Source organism: Mastigoproctus giganteus, chromosome 14 (assembly GCF_048544385.1).
Source record: "Mastigoproctus giganteus isolate SK-2022 chromosome 14, ASM4854438v1, whole genome shotgun sequence".
Classification (NCBI taxonomy): domain Eukaryota; kingdom Metazoa; phylum Arthropoda; class Arachnida; order Uropygi; family Thelyphonidae; genus Mastigoproctus; species Mastigoproctus giganteus.
The window spans coordinates 86408258-86425639 of record NC_143588.1 but is presented as its reverse complement, the minus strand read 5'-3'; the positions used below and the strand labels follow the sequence as shown (position 1 = coordinate 86425639).

The 17382-nt window shown below is 37.5% G+C and overlaps 1 protein-coding gene across 1 annotated transcript in view; it reads right to left on the bottom strand.

Annotated features, from left to right (window-relative positions):
* LOC150075318 (structural maintenance of chromosomes flexible hinge domain-containing protein 1-like) overlaps positions 1–17382 on the bottom strand; it is a 736477-nt gene that overhangs the window by 212622 nt on the left and 506473 nt on the right. The window contains exon 38 of the mRNA XM_090388445.1: positions 2115–2246. Coding sequence (XP_090244571.1) covers positions 2115–2246 — 132 coding nt within the window. The remainder of the gene's footprint in view (positions 1–2114; positions 2247–17382) is intronic.

Genomic DNA, 17382 nt, shown 5'->3' with positions numbered 1-17382 from the left:
AGGCAAATTTCCGCAGATCTATTCTACCACTGTCTTTCCTCAATTTGAATTTATGCCCCCTTAGGTTCGTAATCTAAGAAAGTGGAAGAATCCCATCAGAATTCAGCGTGCTCTAATCATTTAATGCCTTATACACCTCAATCAGATCATCTTGATCATTACCTTCTGTAAGGTAATTGTCTGGCCACGCCTTGAGTACTGCGGATAGGTCTGGAGGCCTCATTTTATGAGGGATGTAGATTTGTTTCAGCGTGTGTAGAGAAGGGCAAAAGGATTGGTGACTGGAATGAAGGGATCCTCTTACAAAGAGAGGCTTAAGTTCTGCAAATTGCAGCAGCTGGAGACTAAGCACCTGTGAGGTTAGCATTAGCATTAGTAGAGGCATATGATGTAAGAAAGCAAACTTATGCAGCATCAGCCAAAAAAAAACCCACCTCCACTTCAAAAATACCTGTCCAGCTAAGCCTTAAATTGATTTAGGCTATCAACTTCCACGACAAGGGATGGAAGTCTGTTCCACCAACCAACTACACGTTGGCTAAAGGCAAATTTCCGCACATCTATCCTACACCTGCTTGCCTCTTGCTCAGGTGATTATTCTGAGCAAGAGGAAGAATCCCATCAGCATTGGGCATGCTCAAACCATTCAAGGCTTTATACACCTCTATCAGATCACCTCGCTGGTGCCTGTCTGGGTAGTTGGTTGGTGGAACAGACTTCCATCCCTTGTCGTGGAAGTCGGGGGTTTTTTTTTTTTTGGCTGATGCTGAATAAGCTTGCTTTCTTGCATCATATGCCTCTACTAATGCTAATCTCACAGGTGCCTAGTCTCCAGCTGCTGCAATTTGCAGAACTTAAGCCTCTCTTTGTAAGATGATCCCTTCATTCCAGTCACCAATCCTGTTGCCCTTCTCTACACACGCTCAAGCAAATCTACATCCCTCATAAAATGAGGCCTCCAGACCTATACACAGTACTGAAGGGCGCCTCCGTAGCCAGGTGGGAAGGCGCAGCAGTGCGTAGCACACGCTTCTTGATTAGACCGGAGTTCGAGCCCATCACCACTGAATACGGCGAATGCGGAAAGGTCAGGGAATGACCACCGCATATTCCCGGAGCAATATGGCCTTAGTTGCTAATGCTCCTAAAAATCCAAATAACAAACAAACAATAACAAGTACTCAAGGCGTGGCCAGACCATTACCTTATACAAGGGTTATTGTTATTTTGTTTTTTTTTAGGAGCATTAGCAACTAAGGCCATATTGCTCCGGGATATGCGGTGGTCATTCCCTGACCTTTCCGCATCCTCCGTATTTGGTGGTGACGGGCTCGAACCCCGGTCTAATCAAGAAGCGTGTGCTACGAACTGCTGCTCCTTCTCACCTGGCTACAGAGGCGCCTTATACAAGGGGATAATCACCTCCTTATTCCTGCTAGAAAAATTCCTGTATACCATTGACAAAACCCCATGACCTGCTCTTGAAGCCTGTCTGCATTGCTCAGAAAACTTCATATCTGACTGCACAATTAATCCCAGGTTTTTTTCATTTTCTACCACCCTAAGTATAGTACCACACAGTTGGTACGTTCCTCTGGGGTTACTTCTACCCATATGCAGTACTTTTCATTTGTCAATGTTAAACTTCAGTTGCCACTTCTCAGCCCTTCTGCCCAAATTTTCTAGATCATTTTGCAGTAGCACACTGCCATTACTGTCATTAACAACCCTGCCAAATGTTGTATCCTCTGCAAACTTCGACACTAAACCTGGTATGGCTTCATCAATATCATTGATAAATATACAACACAGTGGGCCCAACACCAAACCCTGTGGGACTCCACTAATAACATTAGTCCACGAAGAGCAGCGTCCATTGATTAACACTCTCTGTCCTTTCCCACTCAACCACCCTTTTATCCATTGTATATGCTGGCTCTAAATTTTTGAAATTTAAACAAAGCAAGACTAAAAAAGGAGAGAAAAACACTAATTTCTTTGAAATAGCTATAGCCTATTCCTTTGAAATGGTGTAGCTTATAATTACTTAAATATGCATATTGACAAGATGAATTTACAATTTATAATGAATGTCTGTATTCATAATGTCTTACCTTAATATCTAATTTCAAGTACTGCACTAGAATGCGATTACTAATGTCATGAGTGTTGGAAACAGTGGCCATTGCTGGAGCTTGAACAGGAACTAATTTTACTGGACATCCAGGTGTAACATTAACTGATATCTAAGATCACAAAAATTTAATAAAAATAAATAAACAAATAAATAAAATAAAATGAAATAAAATAAAAGTTGCACAAAACTAATTTGTTTTCCCTCCCAATAATAAATATTAATTATTATCTCAGTCATGCAGATGTTTTATCATATTTTTCATTTTATCAGGAAACAGTCCATTAAGGTACAAATTCATTTAGGTACAAATTTCATTGAGGTAAAACTATTAAGAGGATGATGGAAAGTGTTGGTTTTAATGATTCCTTAACACATGTTTTTGTATATCTCTTGTACCTCTTGTTAACAATAGTCTTCTCCTAGAAGCATTACATATTCGAGGTAGTGCAATATCATGGCAACTCGTTAAGATAATCACAGTATGAGATATACTTAATGATGCCAATTTACAGAAATGTACAGAAATGATGCAAATGCACTAAACTGTACATTAGTATATCTCTTGTTTAATTTTAAATTTAAAAATGAATAAAAAGGGTGCAAGAATATTTGCTGATGCTATCAAGGCAGTGCTAGGTGGGTTAGAAACTGCTAGCTTAGGGAGGCAGATTCACAGATAATAGATTAACAGTAGCAGCAGGCAGAGGTGAAATTGATTCTTGCACTGCTTCTATTGGAATGAACAACAGCCTGAAAAGCAAGGTGCTGGGAGTCATCATGGAACAAGTAAATACATGGGCTGTGTTAGGATAACTAAGAGTAAGAACAGGTGCATGTGTACATGGAAGTATAATGTCCAAGTTTGCAGGCCATACAACGTATGGCCTGCAAACTTGGACATTAATACTGTATGTTAAGTACTGTATGTTAAATACAGTATTTAACATACATACTCTATTAACATACTGTATGTTAAATACAGTAGATTACTGCAACAGGATCTATAAAAGTTGAGCAGATGGGCTGAGAGGTGGCAACTGAAGTTTAACATTGATATATGGGTAGCAGTAACCCAAGAGTAACGTAAACACTGTGTGGTGCTACACTCAGGGAGGTGGAGAATGAAAAAGACCTGGGGGGGGGGGATAATTGTGCAGTCAGATATGAAGTTCTCTGGGCAGTGCAGATGGGCTGCCAGAGCAGGTCATCAAATTTTGTCAATGATATATAGGAATTTTGCTAGCAGAGACAAGGAAGTGATTATGCCCTTGTATAAGGCAATGGTTAAGCCACACCTTGAGTACTGTATACAGGTCTGGAGGCCTCATTTTAGGATGGTTTGGTTTGGTTTTTTTGGTTTTACTGGCGCATCAGCTACTAAGGCTATAATGCGCCAAGACCAACCTCATTTTAGGAAGGATGTAGAGTTGCTAGAACGAGTACAGAGGAGGGCAACAAGATTGGTGAGAGGAACAAAGGGGTGCTCTTATGAAGAAAGGTTTAAGTTCTGTAAGTTGCAACATCTGGAGACTAGGCACCCTGTGAGGTGATCTGACTGAGGTGTATAAGGCCTTGATTAGTTTGAGCAGGCTCAATGCTGATCAGATATTTCTGCTTGCTCAGATTAAGAACCTGAAGGGGCATAGCTTCAGATTGAGGAAAGACAGTTGTAGAATAGATGTGAGGAAGTTTGCATTTAGCTCGTGGGTAGTTGATTGCAGGAACAGACTTCCATTTGTAGTAGTGGAGGTCTACAACTTAAATAATTTCAAGGCAGAGCTAGACAAGTGTTTGAAGTGAATGGATGGGTGAAATTAGGGTGTTTTTTTTTTTTCTCTCTCCTCGCTGATGCTATATAAGCTTGCTTTCTTGCACCATATTCCTCTACTAATATGTTACTGCTAATAATAGCACTTTGCATGTACTACTATATTTTTCTTCCACAAGGTTATGGAAACAAGTTTATATAAATAGCAGATGTTTGAATAATTAATGCTAACAATTGACTTGCACAAGTGAGACAGTATTTGTATCACTCTTGCCAAAATAGAACAAGGCAGCATACAGTTTTAGCATTAATCAGTCAAACAAAAAAAAAAAAAAAAAACACCCAGTTTTTATCCACTTCTTTTACAAAATCTTTCCAATAATTTTCCATAATCTTTAAATTTATTCTTCCACAAATTACATAGAAGTGTATTCCAACAATAAATTACTCTGTGGTGTGAACTTTCATATACCTTTTCACTTTATATTTTTGTCCTCTTGCATGAGTGCTGTCTGAGAAAGAGTAAATATGCCAATAATATTTAGTTTATTTAACTCTTTAAAGCTTTATACCCTTCAATTAGGTCACAACATGGAAGTTTAGTTTCCAGGTACTGCTATTTACGGAATTCCTGTCTTTCTTAGTAAGACAGATGACACAGCCGAGTGGTCAGGAGTGCAAGTGCGGTAGCACATGCTCTTTGAGTGGACCGGAGCTCGAGCCCGTATAAACAAGATTTGTAGCCTTTCATTCTCCAACCAATCTTGCTGCTCTTCTCTGCATCCTTTCCAACAAGCTCTACATCCTTCCTAAAAGGAGATTTCCAAATCTGTAAGCAGTATTCAAGGTGTGACATAACCAATGCTTTATATGATGGGATAATCACCTCTTTGTCCCTGATAGAAAAGTTCCTGTATATCTTCCAATCCACTGCCCAGGAAACACTGTGCATGAACTTCTTTGTGGTAATATGGCACAGCTATGTCTTGTTGGAAAATCAAGTCACCACCACTGTCATCATGCAGCTGGGACATAAGAAATGTGGTAATGTCACAGAAGCTACTGTGATGGTAGCTTCACCAAAGAAGAAATTTACATACACTTTCATGATGCAAAATTCGTGCATTCTGCCACGATTGCAGTTTTGCAATTATGCTGGCCATCTACTGCAGTATGCATTTTCTGGTTAGTGAATAAAATTTTTAAAATATCTCTCTATCACATGGAAGTGGCTTCAGGTTTGCGTCATGTACGCTATTCGCATAGTAACATTTTAGTTTTGTAAAAGAAGTTTGTAGACACCCTGTATAAGCATGGATGTATGTATTAATATAGCTTACATCCAGGCTTATTAAAATACTACAGTATATATTAATAAGCATGGATGCAAACAGGAATTTCATCTTTGTTTTGGGTTAATAGCTTGGTAGTCCAACAAAGGGATGGACTGGAATATCTTACCAGCCTCTTTATTATTGCTCCTACTAACCTTAGCAACTCCGTGCTGCTCTCCGTGGACTAATATTATTAGTGGAGTCACACAGGGTTCGGTGTTGGTCCACTGTTGGTTTGTATATTTATCAATGACATTGATGAAGGTATATCAGGCTTAGTGTCGAAGTTTGCAGATGATACAAAGGTTGGCAGGGTTGTTAATGACAGTAATGGCAGTGTGCTACTGCAACAGGATCTAGATAAATTGGGCAGATGGGCTAAGAAGTGGCAACTGAAGTTTAACCTTGACAAATGCAAAGTACTGCATATGGGTAGAAGTAACCCCAGAGAAACGTACCAACTGTGTGGTACTACACTTAAGGTGGTAGAAAATGAAAAAGACCTGGGAGTAATTGTGCAGGCAGATATGAAGTTTTCTGAGCAATGCAGACAGGCTGCCAGGGCAGGTCATGGGGTTTTGTCAATGATATATAGGAATTTTGCTAGCACGGAAAAGGAGGTGATTATCCCTCTGTATAAGGCAATGGTCAGGCCACGCCTTGAGTACTGCGCACAGGTCTGGAGGCCTCATTTTAGGAAGGATGTAGATTTACTGGAGCGTGTGCAGAGAAGGGCAACAAGATTGGTGAGGGGAATGAAGGGATCCTCTTATCAAGAGAGGCTCAAGTTCTGCAAATTGCAGTGGCTGGAGACTAGGCACCTGCGCGGTGATCTGATTGAGGTGTATAAGGCCTTGAATGGGTTCAGCACACTGAATTCTGATGGGATCCTTCCACTTGTTCAGATTACGAACCTAAGGGGGCATAAATTCAAATTAAGAAAGGACAGATGTAGAATAGATGTGCGGAAATTTGCCTTTAGCCAGCGAGTGGTTAATTGCTGGAACAAGCTTCCATCTGTCGTTCTGGAAGTTGATAGGTTGAATAAATTTAAGGAGGAACTGGACAGGCATTTGGAGGGAATGGTGTGATTTTTTTTGGCTGATGCTGCATAAGCTCATACATTTGCTTTCTTGCATCACATGCCACTACTACTACTACTACACAACTGTGACCAAAGTTGAGGAGCAATTGTTGAAGTTACACATAAGAAAAGCTCCTGGAGTGGATGGGATCTATCCAGTTATATTAAAGGAGGCGGCAAAGCAACTAAGCAAACCCTTACACATAATTATGAGAGCATCCTTGGACTTAGGGGAGGTTCCCACGGACTGGAGATGTGCAAATATATCCCCAATTCACAAAGGGGGATCAAAGGGTGACACGAGTAATTAAAGACCAGTTAGTTTAACTTCTGTTCCGGGTAAAATAATGGAATCAATGCTTAAAGATGCTTTGCAGGATCATCTAGACAAGACTGCAGCAATAATTCAGACACAGCATGGGTTTGTTATGGGAAAGTCTTGTCTGACAAATTTGATAGGATATTATGATGTGGTTACAAAGGAACTGGATGCAAAAAATAATTTTGATATCATATATTTGGATTTCAGGAAAGCTTTTGACATTGTTGCGCATGGACGACTATTGTATAATTGGAGCAGAATGGTATTAAGGGTAAGTTGCTATAATGGATAAAAGGATGATTAAGTGGGAGAAGACAGAGGGTGGTAATCAATGGGTGCTGCTCTTTGTGGACTAATGTTATTAGTGGAGTCCCACAGGGTTCGGTGTTGGGTCCACTGTTGTTTTTATATTTATCAATGATATTGATGAAAGTATATCAGGTTTAATGTCGAAGTTTGCAGATGATACAAAGGTTGGCAAGGTTGTTAATGACAGTAGTGGCAGTGTGCTACTGCAACAGGAACTATATAATTTGGGCAGATGGGCTAAGAAGTGGCAACTGAAGTTTAACCTTGACAAATGCAAAGTACTGCATATGGGTAGAAGTAACTCCAGAGAAATGTACCAACTGTATGGTTTCATTTTCTACCACCCTACACCTAGGGTGGTAGAAAATGAAAAGACCTGGGAGTAATTGTGCAGTCAGATATGAAGTTTTCTAAACAATGAAGACAGGCTGCAAGAGCAGTTCATGGGGTTTTGTCAATAATATACAGGAATTTTGCTAGCAGGGAAAAGCAGGTGAGTGTCCCTCTGTATAAGGCAATTGTCAGGCCATGCCTCGAGTACTGCATACAGGTCTGGAGGCCTCATTTTAGGAAGGATGTAGATTTGTTTGAGTGTGTACAGAGAAGGGCAACAAGATTGGTGAGGGGAATGAAGGGATCCTCTTACCAAGAGAGGCTTAAGTTCTGCAAATTGCAGTGGCTGGAGACTAGGCACCTGCGCGGTGATCTGATTGAGGTGGATAAGGTCTTGAATGGGTTGAGCACGCTGAATTCTGATGGGATCCTTCCATTTGTTCAGATTACGAACCAAGGGGGCCATAAATTCAAATTAAGAAAGGGCAGATGTAGAATTGATGTGCGGAAATTTGTCTTTAGCCAGCGGGTGGTTAATTGCTGGAACAAACTTCCATCTGTCGTTGTGGAAGTTGATAGGTTGAATAAATTTAAGGAGGAACTGGACAGGAGAATGGTGTGATTTTTTTTTTTTTTTTTTTTTTGGCTGATGCTGCATAAGCTCATACACTTGCTTTCTTGCATCACATGCAACTACTACTTCTACATTCTTCTCTGGAAAACAAGCCTCATTAATTCATCTGACATCTATTTAGGCCTAAACAATGAACAGTATTTCTTAGTTGAAATGAAAAGTCTAGTAGCCTCCAAAATTAAGTCCCTGAAGTCTTCACATTTAGAATTCAACATTGGTAACATCATCAGTTGATCCCACTGTACAGAATTTAAAAACTGTCTGAGACCTCTATAGTCACCTTTATGAAATCAAAAACCCTTCCCTTTAGCCTTGATGGTAGTTACGTCTTTAAGTAATTCCCACATCAGTACATTGTGATCACTGTCACCCAGTGGTTCCTTTATCCCTTTATCGGCAAATTCTTAATGCATGAATACTCACTGCTGATGATCAGATCAAGAGTATTACTCCCTCTGGTTGCCTCTCAAACGTGTTACTGTAGAAAACAGTCATCCAATAAATCCACAAAAGTCTTGCTAGTATGCGTGTGACCAACCCACAAGTTCCAGTCAGTATCTGGAAAGTTAAAATCCCCCATTATAAGACATTCTGATTTATTGGCCCACTATTTCTCTGCACAATCGCTCATTATACTCATCAGGTTCATTAGGCCTATAACACACACACACCTACTCTCATTTTTCCTTTTCCAGTGCTTATTTCACATCAAACAGACTCAACACTGCATTGTCCACCAACATCAATTGGATGCACTTCCTTAGATTTTATGTTTCTTAACTAACAGCATAACCCCTCCTCCCTTTCTGTACACATTGTATGCACCAAATTCCAATTCTGCTCTGCTTATATCTGTGTGACACTACGTTTCTAATATCCCAACAATATCTGCCTTTGATGTCTTGAGTAGCACTTCAAGCTCATCAAATTTATTAACTATACTCCTAGCATTGGTATACATACATGTATACATGCACATGTTCCTACTCTTAGCTACCCTAACACAGCCCATCTGTTTACTTGTACCGCAGTGACTCCCAGCTGTCTCCGAAATCCTCTGTATCTTGTTTTCCAGGCTGCTGCTCATTCCAATAGAAGCAGTGCAAGAATCAGTTCCACCTCTGCCAGTGGCTACTGTTAATCCATTAGTCTACATATCCCCCCCAAGCTAGGTTTTCTGACCCACCTAACACTGCCTTGATAGCATCAGCAAATATTCTTGCACCCTTTCTATTTAATTGTGTCCCATCCCTGTAGAACCCGGCTCTCCTGTTAGCAAGCACAGACCAGGCTGAGAAAAATTCTATCCTTTGAGCCTTGTACAATCTCTCCAGGGCCGAATTGATTGACAAGGCTCTCATCATATATTCCCTCCTATCGTGTCTGGGCAGAATTGCAGACATTTTCACATTCAACTCTAACTCGTGACTTTTTTTCAACATTGACCTGCACTTGTTGAGTAAATCTGCGAATCTCTTACTCTTAATGTCATTAGTTCCAACGTGTACAACAACATCACCTTTTCTGCCCTTAAAAGATATCTGCTCTACAACATCATCAACTTTTGAACTTGGCAGACATACCCTGGTTCTGTTCCATCTATCCTTCTTGCATATTATATTCTCCATCTCCCTGACAATAGAGTCACCAACAATAACTAGTTCCTTTGGAACCAGCACATTCTGCCTTGGAGATTGCCTCTGTTTTGGCACATGTTGTGTCACAATCACTGAATATACAGTTTCCAAATAAGTAAGTGGGTACAGGAGGAACAATTTCTTGGCTTCCCTGTTCACTCATCTCATCCATTATATTTCTTTGTTTGGAACAAATGTTCTTCTCAAAAGTAATGTTTCTACAGTAATTAAAAGAAAATTTCAGGAGCTTCAGCTGTTGTTAACCCAAGATATATTTGTATACATTGATTATAGCACAGTTATAAATTGGAAATATGCTGAGCTACAAAAGGTGCTCACATCAAAATAATATAGCCAAAATAAAAATTAAAAATTGCATTATTAATTGTAAAATAACAATACAGTTTTATTTAAATTTTAAATTATTATTTTGAAATACTAGCATTTTTTATATAAAATATGGAAGTAAAGGGTGATGAACACAGGAATTATAAATATGCATTTTTTATACTATACTGTATTAATTTTAGAATAATAGTTTGGAAGCACCAATGAAGAGAGTCATGTTTGCTGAGAATTCCTTGTCTTCTCTACAGTAGCACATTCAGAGTTCAGAAATTTGTAAATTAAAATAAAATGAAAATTCTTTAATAGAAATTTCTTCCAACTTGTCAAAGCATTTATTGTCAGTCTTGCCAGTTATTTAGAAAACTCTACTTACTGCAAAAGCTGATATAATAAAATCTAATAAAGCTAAATGCCAGTCATATAAAAATTTCCTAAAGATGGCATAAAGAATTTCATTTCCTAGGACCCCAACTTGTATTCACTGAGACCACCACAAAGTCTCATTGAACAGAAGACACAATGGGTTAAGAAACTTATGAAAAATTAAGTACTTTTGTTGTTTCCTTATCCATGGTTAATGCTAGATTAGGAATATTGATAGCAACTGATTCTACTGAATTTTTTTGCTAATTGCTCTCCTTTATTTTATTTTGTTTCCAAAATGTTGTCATAAGTGTTAATGGATAAAATAGTTTTAAGTCATCAGATAAAGGTTTTAACAATGGTGATCTTACAAATAAACCTAAATCCATACCAGTAGCCCATAGGTTCATTCATAAATACAGTTATTAAAATATTTTTCTGACATCACCTTCCAAACATCTAGCTAAATAAAAACACTCCTGTAATTAAAAAAAAACTAGATTTAACCCTTTCATGAATAGATATGTAAACCTATTTTTTTTTTTCATGTGAGCTCTGGTGTATGTAGATCTATATTTTTTAAAATTTATTTCAATTATATATCAAATAATTTAATCATCTGTGTGTGAATTGTGATGAAAATTTTCCCACACATATTCTCATCTCTTATCTGTGTTTGTAATCAGTGCTTTTTTTGAGACGGTACACAACAGTACGGCATACCAGAACTTTTATTAACAGTGATGTGTTTTTTTTTTTCTGGTAGTTGTTGGCGCATAGGTTTCTGTGGCCATAATGCACCTCCCAAGGTTTTTTTGCAGTACTTTGACCCAAGCCTGAGGTGGGAATCGAACCCGCGACCTTTGGGTTTCCAGGCAACAGTGATGTGTGATGTTTGTATGCTATACACTTCGAAATTTGTAATATTCCGTAAATTTTTTCGCATGTTTACCTACTTTTCAAATAAGCTTGAAGTTATTTAACTAAATTTGCATCTCACTGTCTATTGTTAAGATATCTTCTATATAAAACTTTATAACCATTTTTAGAATTCTAAGTTACTCAGTTGGACCTCTGTTTAACAAACTCCTTTTATAGCGATTTTTTTCAATTAGGCTTCAGTTAAATGAAAGAGATACAATTTGTCCATTTCGGGAATACCTAATCAAAAAGGCGGTTTTTGGAAAAATTGAAGAGCATTTGATGAACGCTCTCAGTACGATACCAATTCATCAAGTGAATGTGAATGAGGATTTTCACAAATGAATCTGATCATCAGCCCAACCAGAGCTTCGTTGATGATAAAAACAATTTCTTCACTACTATTTCTTAATTAAAATTGTAGGCCCACCACTGACACGCTTCAATCCAGCAAATGTGTCGATTTGTGGCTGCTTTGGAAACATCATTCAGCAACAGACACAAACAGTAAGAAGTCAGCATGGTGTGTTGAATGAGAACTCAAAAAAAATTTGGAATATTCTATAAAAACTTTATTATGAAATTATTTTTACTTATTACTTAGTTTTTAAATATTTACTTATTTTTTATATACTTGAATAATAAATTTATGCTTAATAAACTGTGTGTTAATATACTTAATTTGTTGTTCTTATTCCAAAAACATTACTACTAAGTAACAATATCAGGAAATAATTTTTTAGAGTACTGTATTTTTCATGTCCTTTTAATTTTCAAATTTTCCTGATAGCAAAGAACGAGTACCGGCATCTATTTTTTTTTTTTTTACAAAAAAAAGCACAGTTTGTAATTAATAGTAGACCAAGTTTTAATAGATGGCATCATGAATATAGCTTTGAAGAACAGTCAGAGGAGTAGATGTGACACCCTCCTCGTCTGATTGTTGTTCAGCCATTGCTGTTCAGTTCTGGCCTTCAAAAGCCAAAATTGAAGAATTTCTCTCGAATTCAGATTCAGTAGTTGATGAAATCAAATGAAGTGTAGAAGATAAATAGGTGTAGAAGAATATTATTGTTTCAATAAAAAAATAATAAATAACAAGTTCATTTTCTGTACTGTTTTTTTACTATCTATTTGCATTTTTTTTAAAACTGTGGTTTGATTTTTGAAAATAATTTTACTCTAAAGAATCAAAAGAAGAAATTTATATTTAAAATCTTTTATTTATGAACTTTTCACTTTTATAAAACTTTAAAATTTAAACTAGTTTCAGAGCCCACCCTACTGGAAACTGACTATAGAATAATAAGTAAGATGTTATATATAAGTGAGATAAATACAAGTTACAGAAAAAAAAAAAAGGAAAATAATATATGCTTATATTATTTTCCTTAATTAACAAACTTTAAGGGATGGAGAGAACAAATTGGATAAGAGTCCTGTTGATAAATGCATTATGCAAAAGCTTACCTGGGTTTCCTGATAAAAGGATTACAAAGCACAGCCTAAATGGCCTATGTGAGGTTTACAACCAGAACGATCCCTACATTCCTTTCATGATGAAACTCACTCCACAGAGCTCAACCCCTGTTGGAAACTCTGCCCATACACATTCAGGGAGCTCACTTGTGTGAAAGGGTTAATTGAAACAAAAAAATTACAACACCACCCTGGAGATCTTTTTCAGCTGGGAAAAAACAAATTTATATAAAAGATACCTTATATAAGTAAGCTACCTCTTTTAATATTCTCAGTTGCTGAAGGAGTTCGGAATTATATGGCTGAGAAAATACATTTTATTATAAATGTCTGGCCTGTTGCTAAGGTTAGTAGGAGCAATAAGATAATATTTATGACTGGAATATCTTACCAGCCTCTTAATTGATTACCACCCTCTGTCTTCTCGCACTTAACCATCCTTTTATCCATTGTAGCAACTTACCCTTAATACCATTCTGCTCCAATTTGTACAATAGTCTTCCATGCGCAACAGTGTCAAAAGCTTTCCTGAAATCCAAATATATGATATCAAAATTATTTTTTGCATCCAGTTCCTTTGTAACCACATCATAATATCCTATCAAATTTGTCAGACAAGACTTTCCCTTAACAAACCCATGCTGTGTCTGAATTATTGCTGCAATCTTGTCTAGATGATCCTGCAATGCATCTTTAACCAGCGACTCCATTATTTTACCCGGAACAGAAGTTAAACTAACTGGTCTGTAATTACTCGTGTCACCCTTCGATCCCCCTTTGTGAATTGGGGATATATTTGCACTTCTCCAGTCCGTAGGAACCTCCCTTGAGTCCAAGGATGCTCTCATAATTATGGCTAAGAGTTTGCTTAGTTGCTTTGCCGCCTCCTTTAATATAACTGTATACATCCCATCCACCCCAGGTGCTTTTCTTACGTTTAACTTCAACAGTTTCTCTTCCACTTGTATGTGATGAATATAAAGTAACAGGTGACACAGAAGCCCACGGCAGGTATAAACTAGTCTGTAATCAAGTAACAAAGGAGGTTAGGCAGGCGAAGGCAGAATACAAGAAATCTTTGGCAAAGGATGCAAAGAAAAACACCAAAGAGTTCTTTACATATAAAAACTCTAGAAGGAAAGGGATGAATTAGATTGGCCCATTTAACATAGATGGGTTGACTATTGATGATCATGCTCGGGTAGCTGATAAACTGAATGAGTATTTTGAATCTACATGAGGATTTATTCAACGAGGGGAGTGCCATAAGTTTATCAAACTCTAACAGGGAGCTAAGCGATTTCATAAAAACTGAGAGCAAAGTGGAGGAGAAATTGTTGGAGTTAAACATAAGGAAGGCACTTGTATATAATAACTATATAGATCCCGTCCACCTGGGGTGGAACGGGATCTATCAGTTATATTAAAGGAGGCATCAAAGGAAATAAGCAAACCCTTAACCATAATTATGAGCTTCCCTGGACTGGAGGTGTGCAAAGGGTGTTCAAAAGGTGACACAAGTAACTATAGAACTGTTAGTTTAACTTGTGTTCCAGGGAAAATAATGGAATCACTGGTTAAAGAAGCACTGCAGGATCATCTAGACAAGACTGCAGTAATAGTTAAGACAACGAATGGGTTTGTTGAAGGGAGGTTTGGTCTAACCAATTTGATTGGATATTATGATGTAGTCACAAAGGAACTGAATGCCAAAAATAATTTTGATATCATATACAGGCATACCTCGGTTAACGTTACCTCTGATAACGAAGCTTCGATATAACGAAGTCGGCAATTTCAAGCGCCATTTAACATTAAAAAAAATATATTCCAGTTTAATCACCTGAAATCTAAACAAACTGAAGAAATTACGGAAACCTTTGGGGCTTCTCGTGGTTGGTTCGAGAAATTTAAAAAACAGGCCAGGATCCATAGTGTAAAATTAACAGGAGACGCTGCAAAGTTTCCAGAAAATCTAAAGGAAATAATTGAATGTGAAAATTTTCCATTGGTGTTCAATGTTGACGAAAGCAGTTTGTTCTGGAAACGGCTACTAACAAAAAGCTTCATTTCTATTGAAGAAAAATCAGCTGCTGGGTTCAAAGCAGCCAAAGACCGTTTAACGTTACTGTTTGGATCAAATGCCTCTGGCGATTATAAATTAAAACTGTTATTAGTTTACCGTTCAGAAAATCCGAGGGCGTTAAAAGGTAACATAAAAATGAATTTACCTGTAATATGGAAAGCAAATAGAAAAGCGTGGGTTACCAAGGAGTTATTTACTGATTGGTTTGTTAACCACTTTTGTCCTGAAGTAAAACAGTATTGTCAAAAAAAAACACAACTTTGAAGAATAAGCTCTTTTGTTGTTAGACAATGCTCCTGGACATCCTACTGATCTTAACACGTTGGACACATGCATTAATGTCAAAGTTGTGTTTCTTCCAGCAAACACAACTTCCCTGATTCAACCATTGGATCAGGGAGTAATAGCATCATTTAAAGCTTTTCTATTTAAGAATACTTAAATAGAAAAGAAAACAGTTTTCCCAGCCCATGTAAAAGGGTTAGGGTTAGCGTAAGGAAGGGCATCCGGCCGTAAAAAAAAAATTCATGCCAAAACACTACAAACGCTGACCTCATATATAAAAATTGGAAAAAGGCGAGGACAAAAAAAAAAGAAAACAGTTGGATCTGCGTCGAACATTAAGCAGTTTAACTGAACTAGAGGATAAAGAGGAAATGACAGTTAAAACTTTTTGGAAAAACTACACCATTAAAAATGCAATTGAAAACATTGATAGTTCTTGGAAAGAAGTCACTAAGAAATGCTTAGATGGAATTTGGTGCAAAATATGGCCAGAAGTTGTACTAGAAGAAGAAAATAACATCCAAGAAATTAGAAATGAAGTTATCCAGATGGCTCAATCAATAGGTTTCGAAAATGTCGATGAAGAGGATGTTAGAAATTTATTGAATGCAGAAGATGATGGTTTTTCAGTGGAAGATTTAGAAAACCTTCTTAGCAACGAAGACAAAGATAATGAAGACGAAGTTAAAGAAGTTCCTGCCGAAAAAGTGTTAACAATGAAAGATTTAAAAAGGTGCTTAAATGACATTGAAAACGTTTTAATTTTTTTTAGTGAAAATGATTCTGATTTAGGAAGAAGTGTTATTGTTAAGCGATCAGTGTTAAATGCAATAACTCCGTATAGGCAATTGTTAAATGAAAGAGAAAAAGAGCATAACAATCAACTTTAGACTCGTATTTTAAAATGTGATTTCACTTTGTATGTAAGTTGACTGTTTATTTAATAAAACTTTTCTTTGTTCGAAAAAAAAGCTTTTCATGTTCTTTACGTAGGAACATATCCCTATTCTGGCCATAGTATTTTTACCTCTGAAAACGAAGTTTCGCTTAACGAAGTAATTTCGTGGAACGTATCCTATTCGTTATTCGAGGTATGCCTGTACTTGGATTTCAGGAAGCTTTTGATACTGATGGACATGGAAGACTGCTGTACAAATTGGAAAGGTACGGCATTAAGTGTAAGTTGCTACAATGGATAAAGGGATGGTTGAGTGGGAGATGACAGAGAGTGGTAATCAATGGACACTGCTCTTCGTGGATAAATGTTATTGGTGGAGTTCCCCAGGGTTTGGTATTGGGCCCATTGTTGTTTTCTATATTTATCAATGATACTGATGAAGATATATCAAGTTTAATGTCTTAGTTTCCAGATGATACAAAGGTTGGCAGGACTGTAATGACAGTAAAGACAGTATGCTTCTCCAACTGGATCTAGATAAGTTGGGAAAATGGGCTCACTGAAGTTTAATATTTACAAATGCAAAGTACTGCATATGGGTATCAATAACCGAAGAGAAACATATCAACTTGTGGTACTACACTTAAAGTGGTAGAAAATGAAAAAGAACTGGGAGTAATTGTGCAGTCAGATATGAAGTTCAATGAGCAGTGCAGATGGGCTGCCAGGGCAGGTCATGGAGTCTTGTCAATGATATATAGGAATTTTCCTAGCAGGGATAGGGAGGTGATTATCTCGTTATACAAGGCAATGGTCAGGCCACACCTAGAGTACTGTGTGGAGGTGTGGAGGTCTTATTTTAGGAAGGATGTAGAGTTGCTAGAACGAGTACAAAGAAGGGCAACAAGATTGGTGAGGGGAACAAAGGGGGCACTCTTACCAAGAAAGGCTTAAGATCTGCAAATTGCAGCATGTGGAGAGTAGGCACCTGTGAGGTGATCTGATTGTGGTGTATTGATTATCAGCAGTGATTCTTCATGCATTAAGAATCTGCAGATAAATGAACCACTAGGTGGCAGTGATCACAGTGTGCTGAAGTGGGATTTACTGAAAGAGGTAACTACCATTAGGGGTAAAGGGAAGGGTTATTGCTTCCGTAAAGGCGACTACGATGGACTGAGACAGTATTTAAATTCTATACAGTGGGACCAACTGATGATGTTACCAACAGCAAATTCAAAATGGGAAGCATTCAAAGAACATATCTTGGAAGCTACTAGGCTTTACATACCAACTAAGAAATATTGTTCAAGGTTTAGGCCAAAATGGATGTCAGATGAACTAATGAGGCATATGGCAGAGAAGAAAAATGCATGGGATACTTACAAATTAACACATGACACAGAAGCCTATGATAGATACAAGTTGATATGCAACCAAGTTA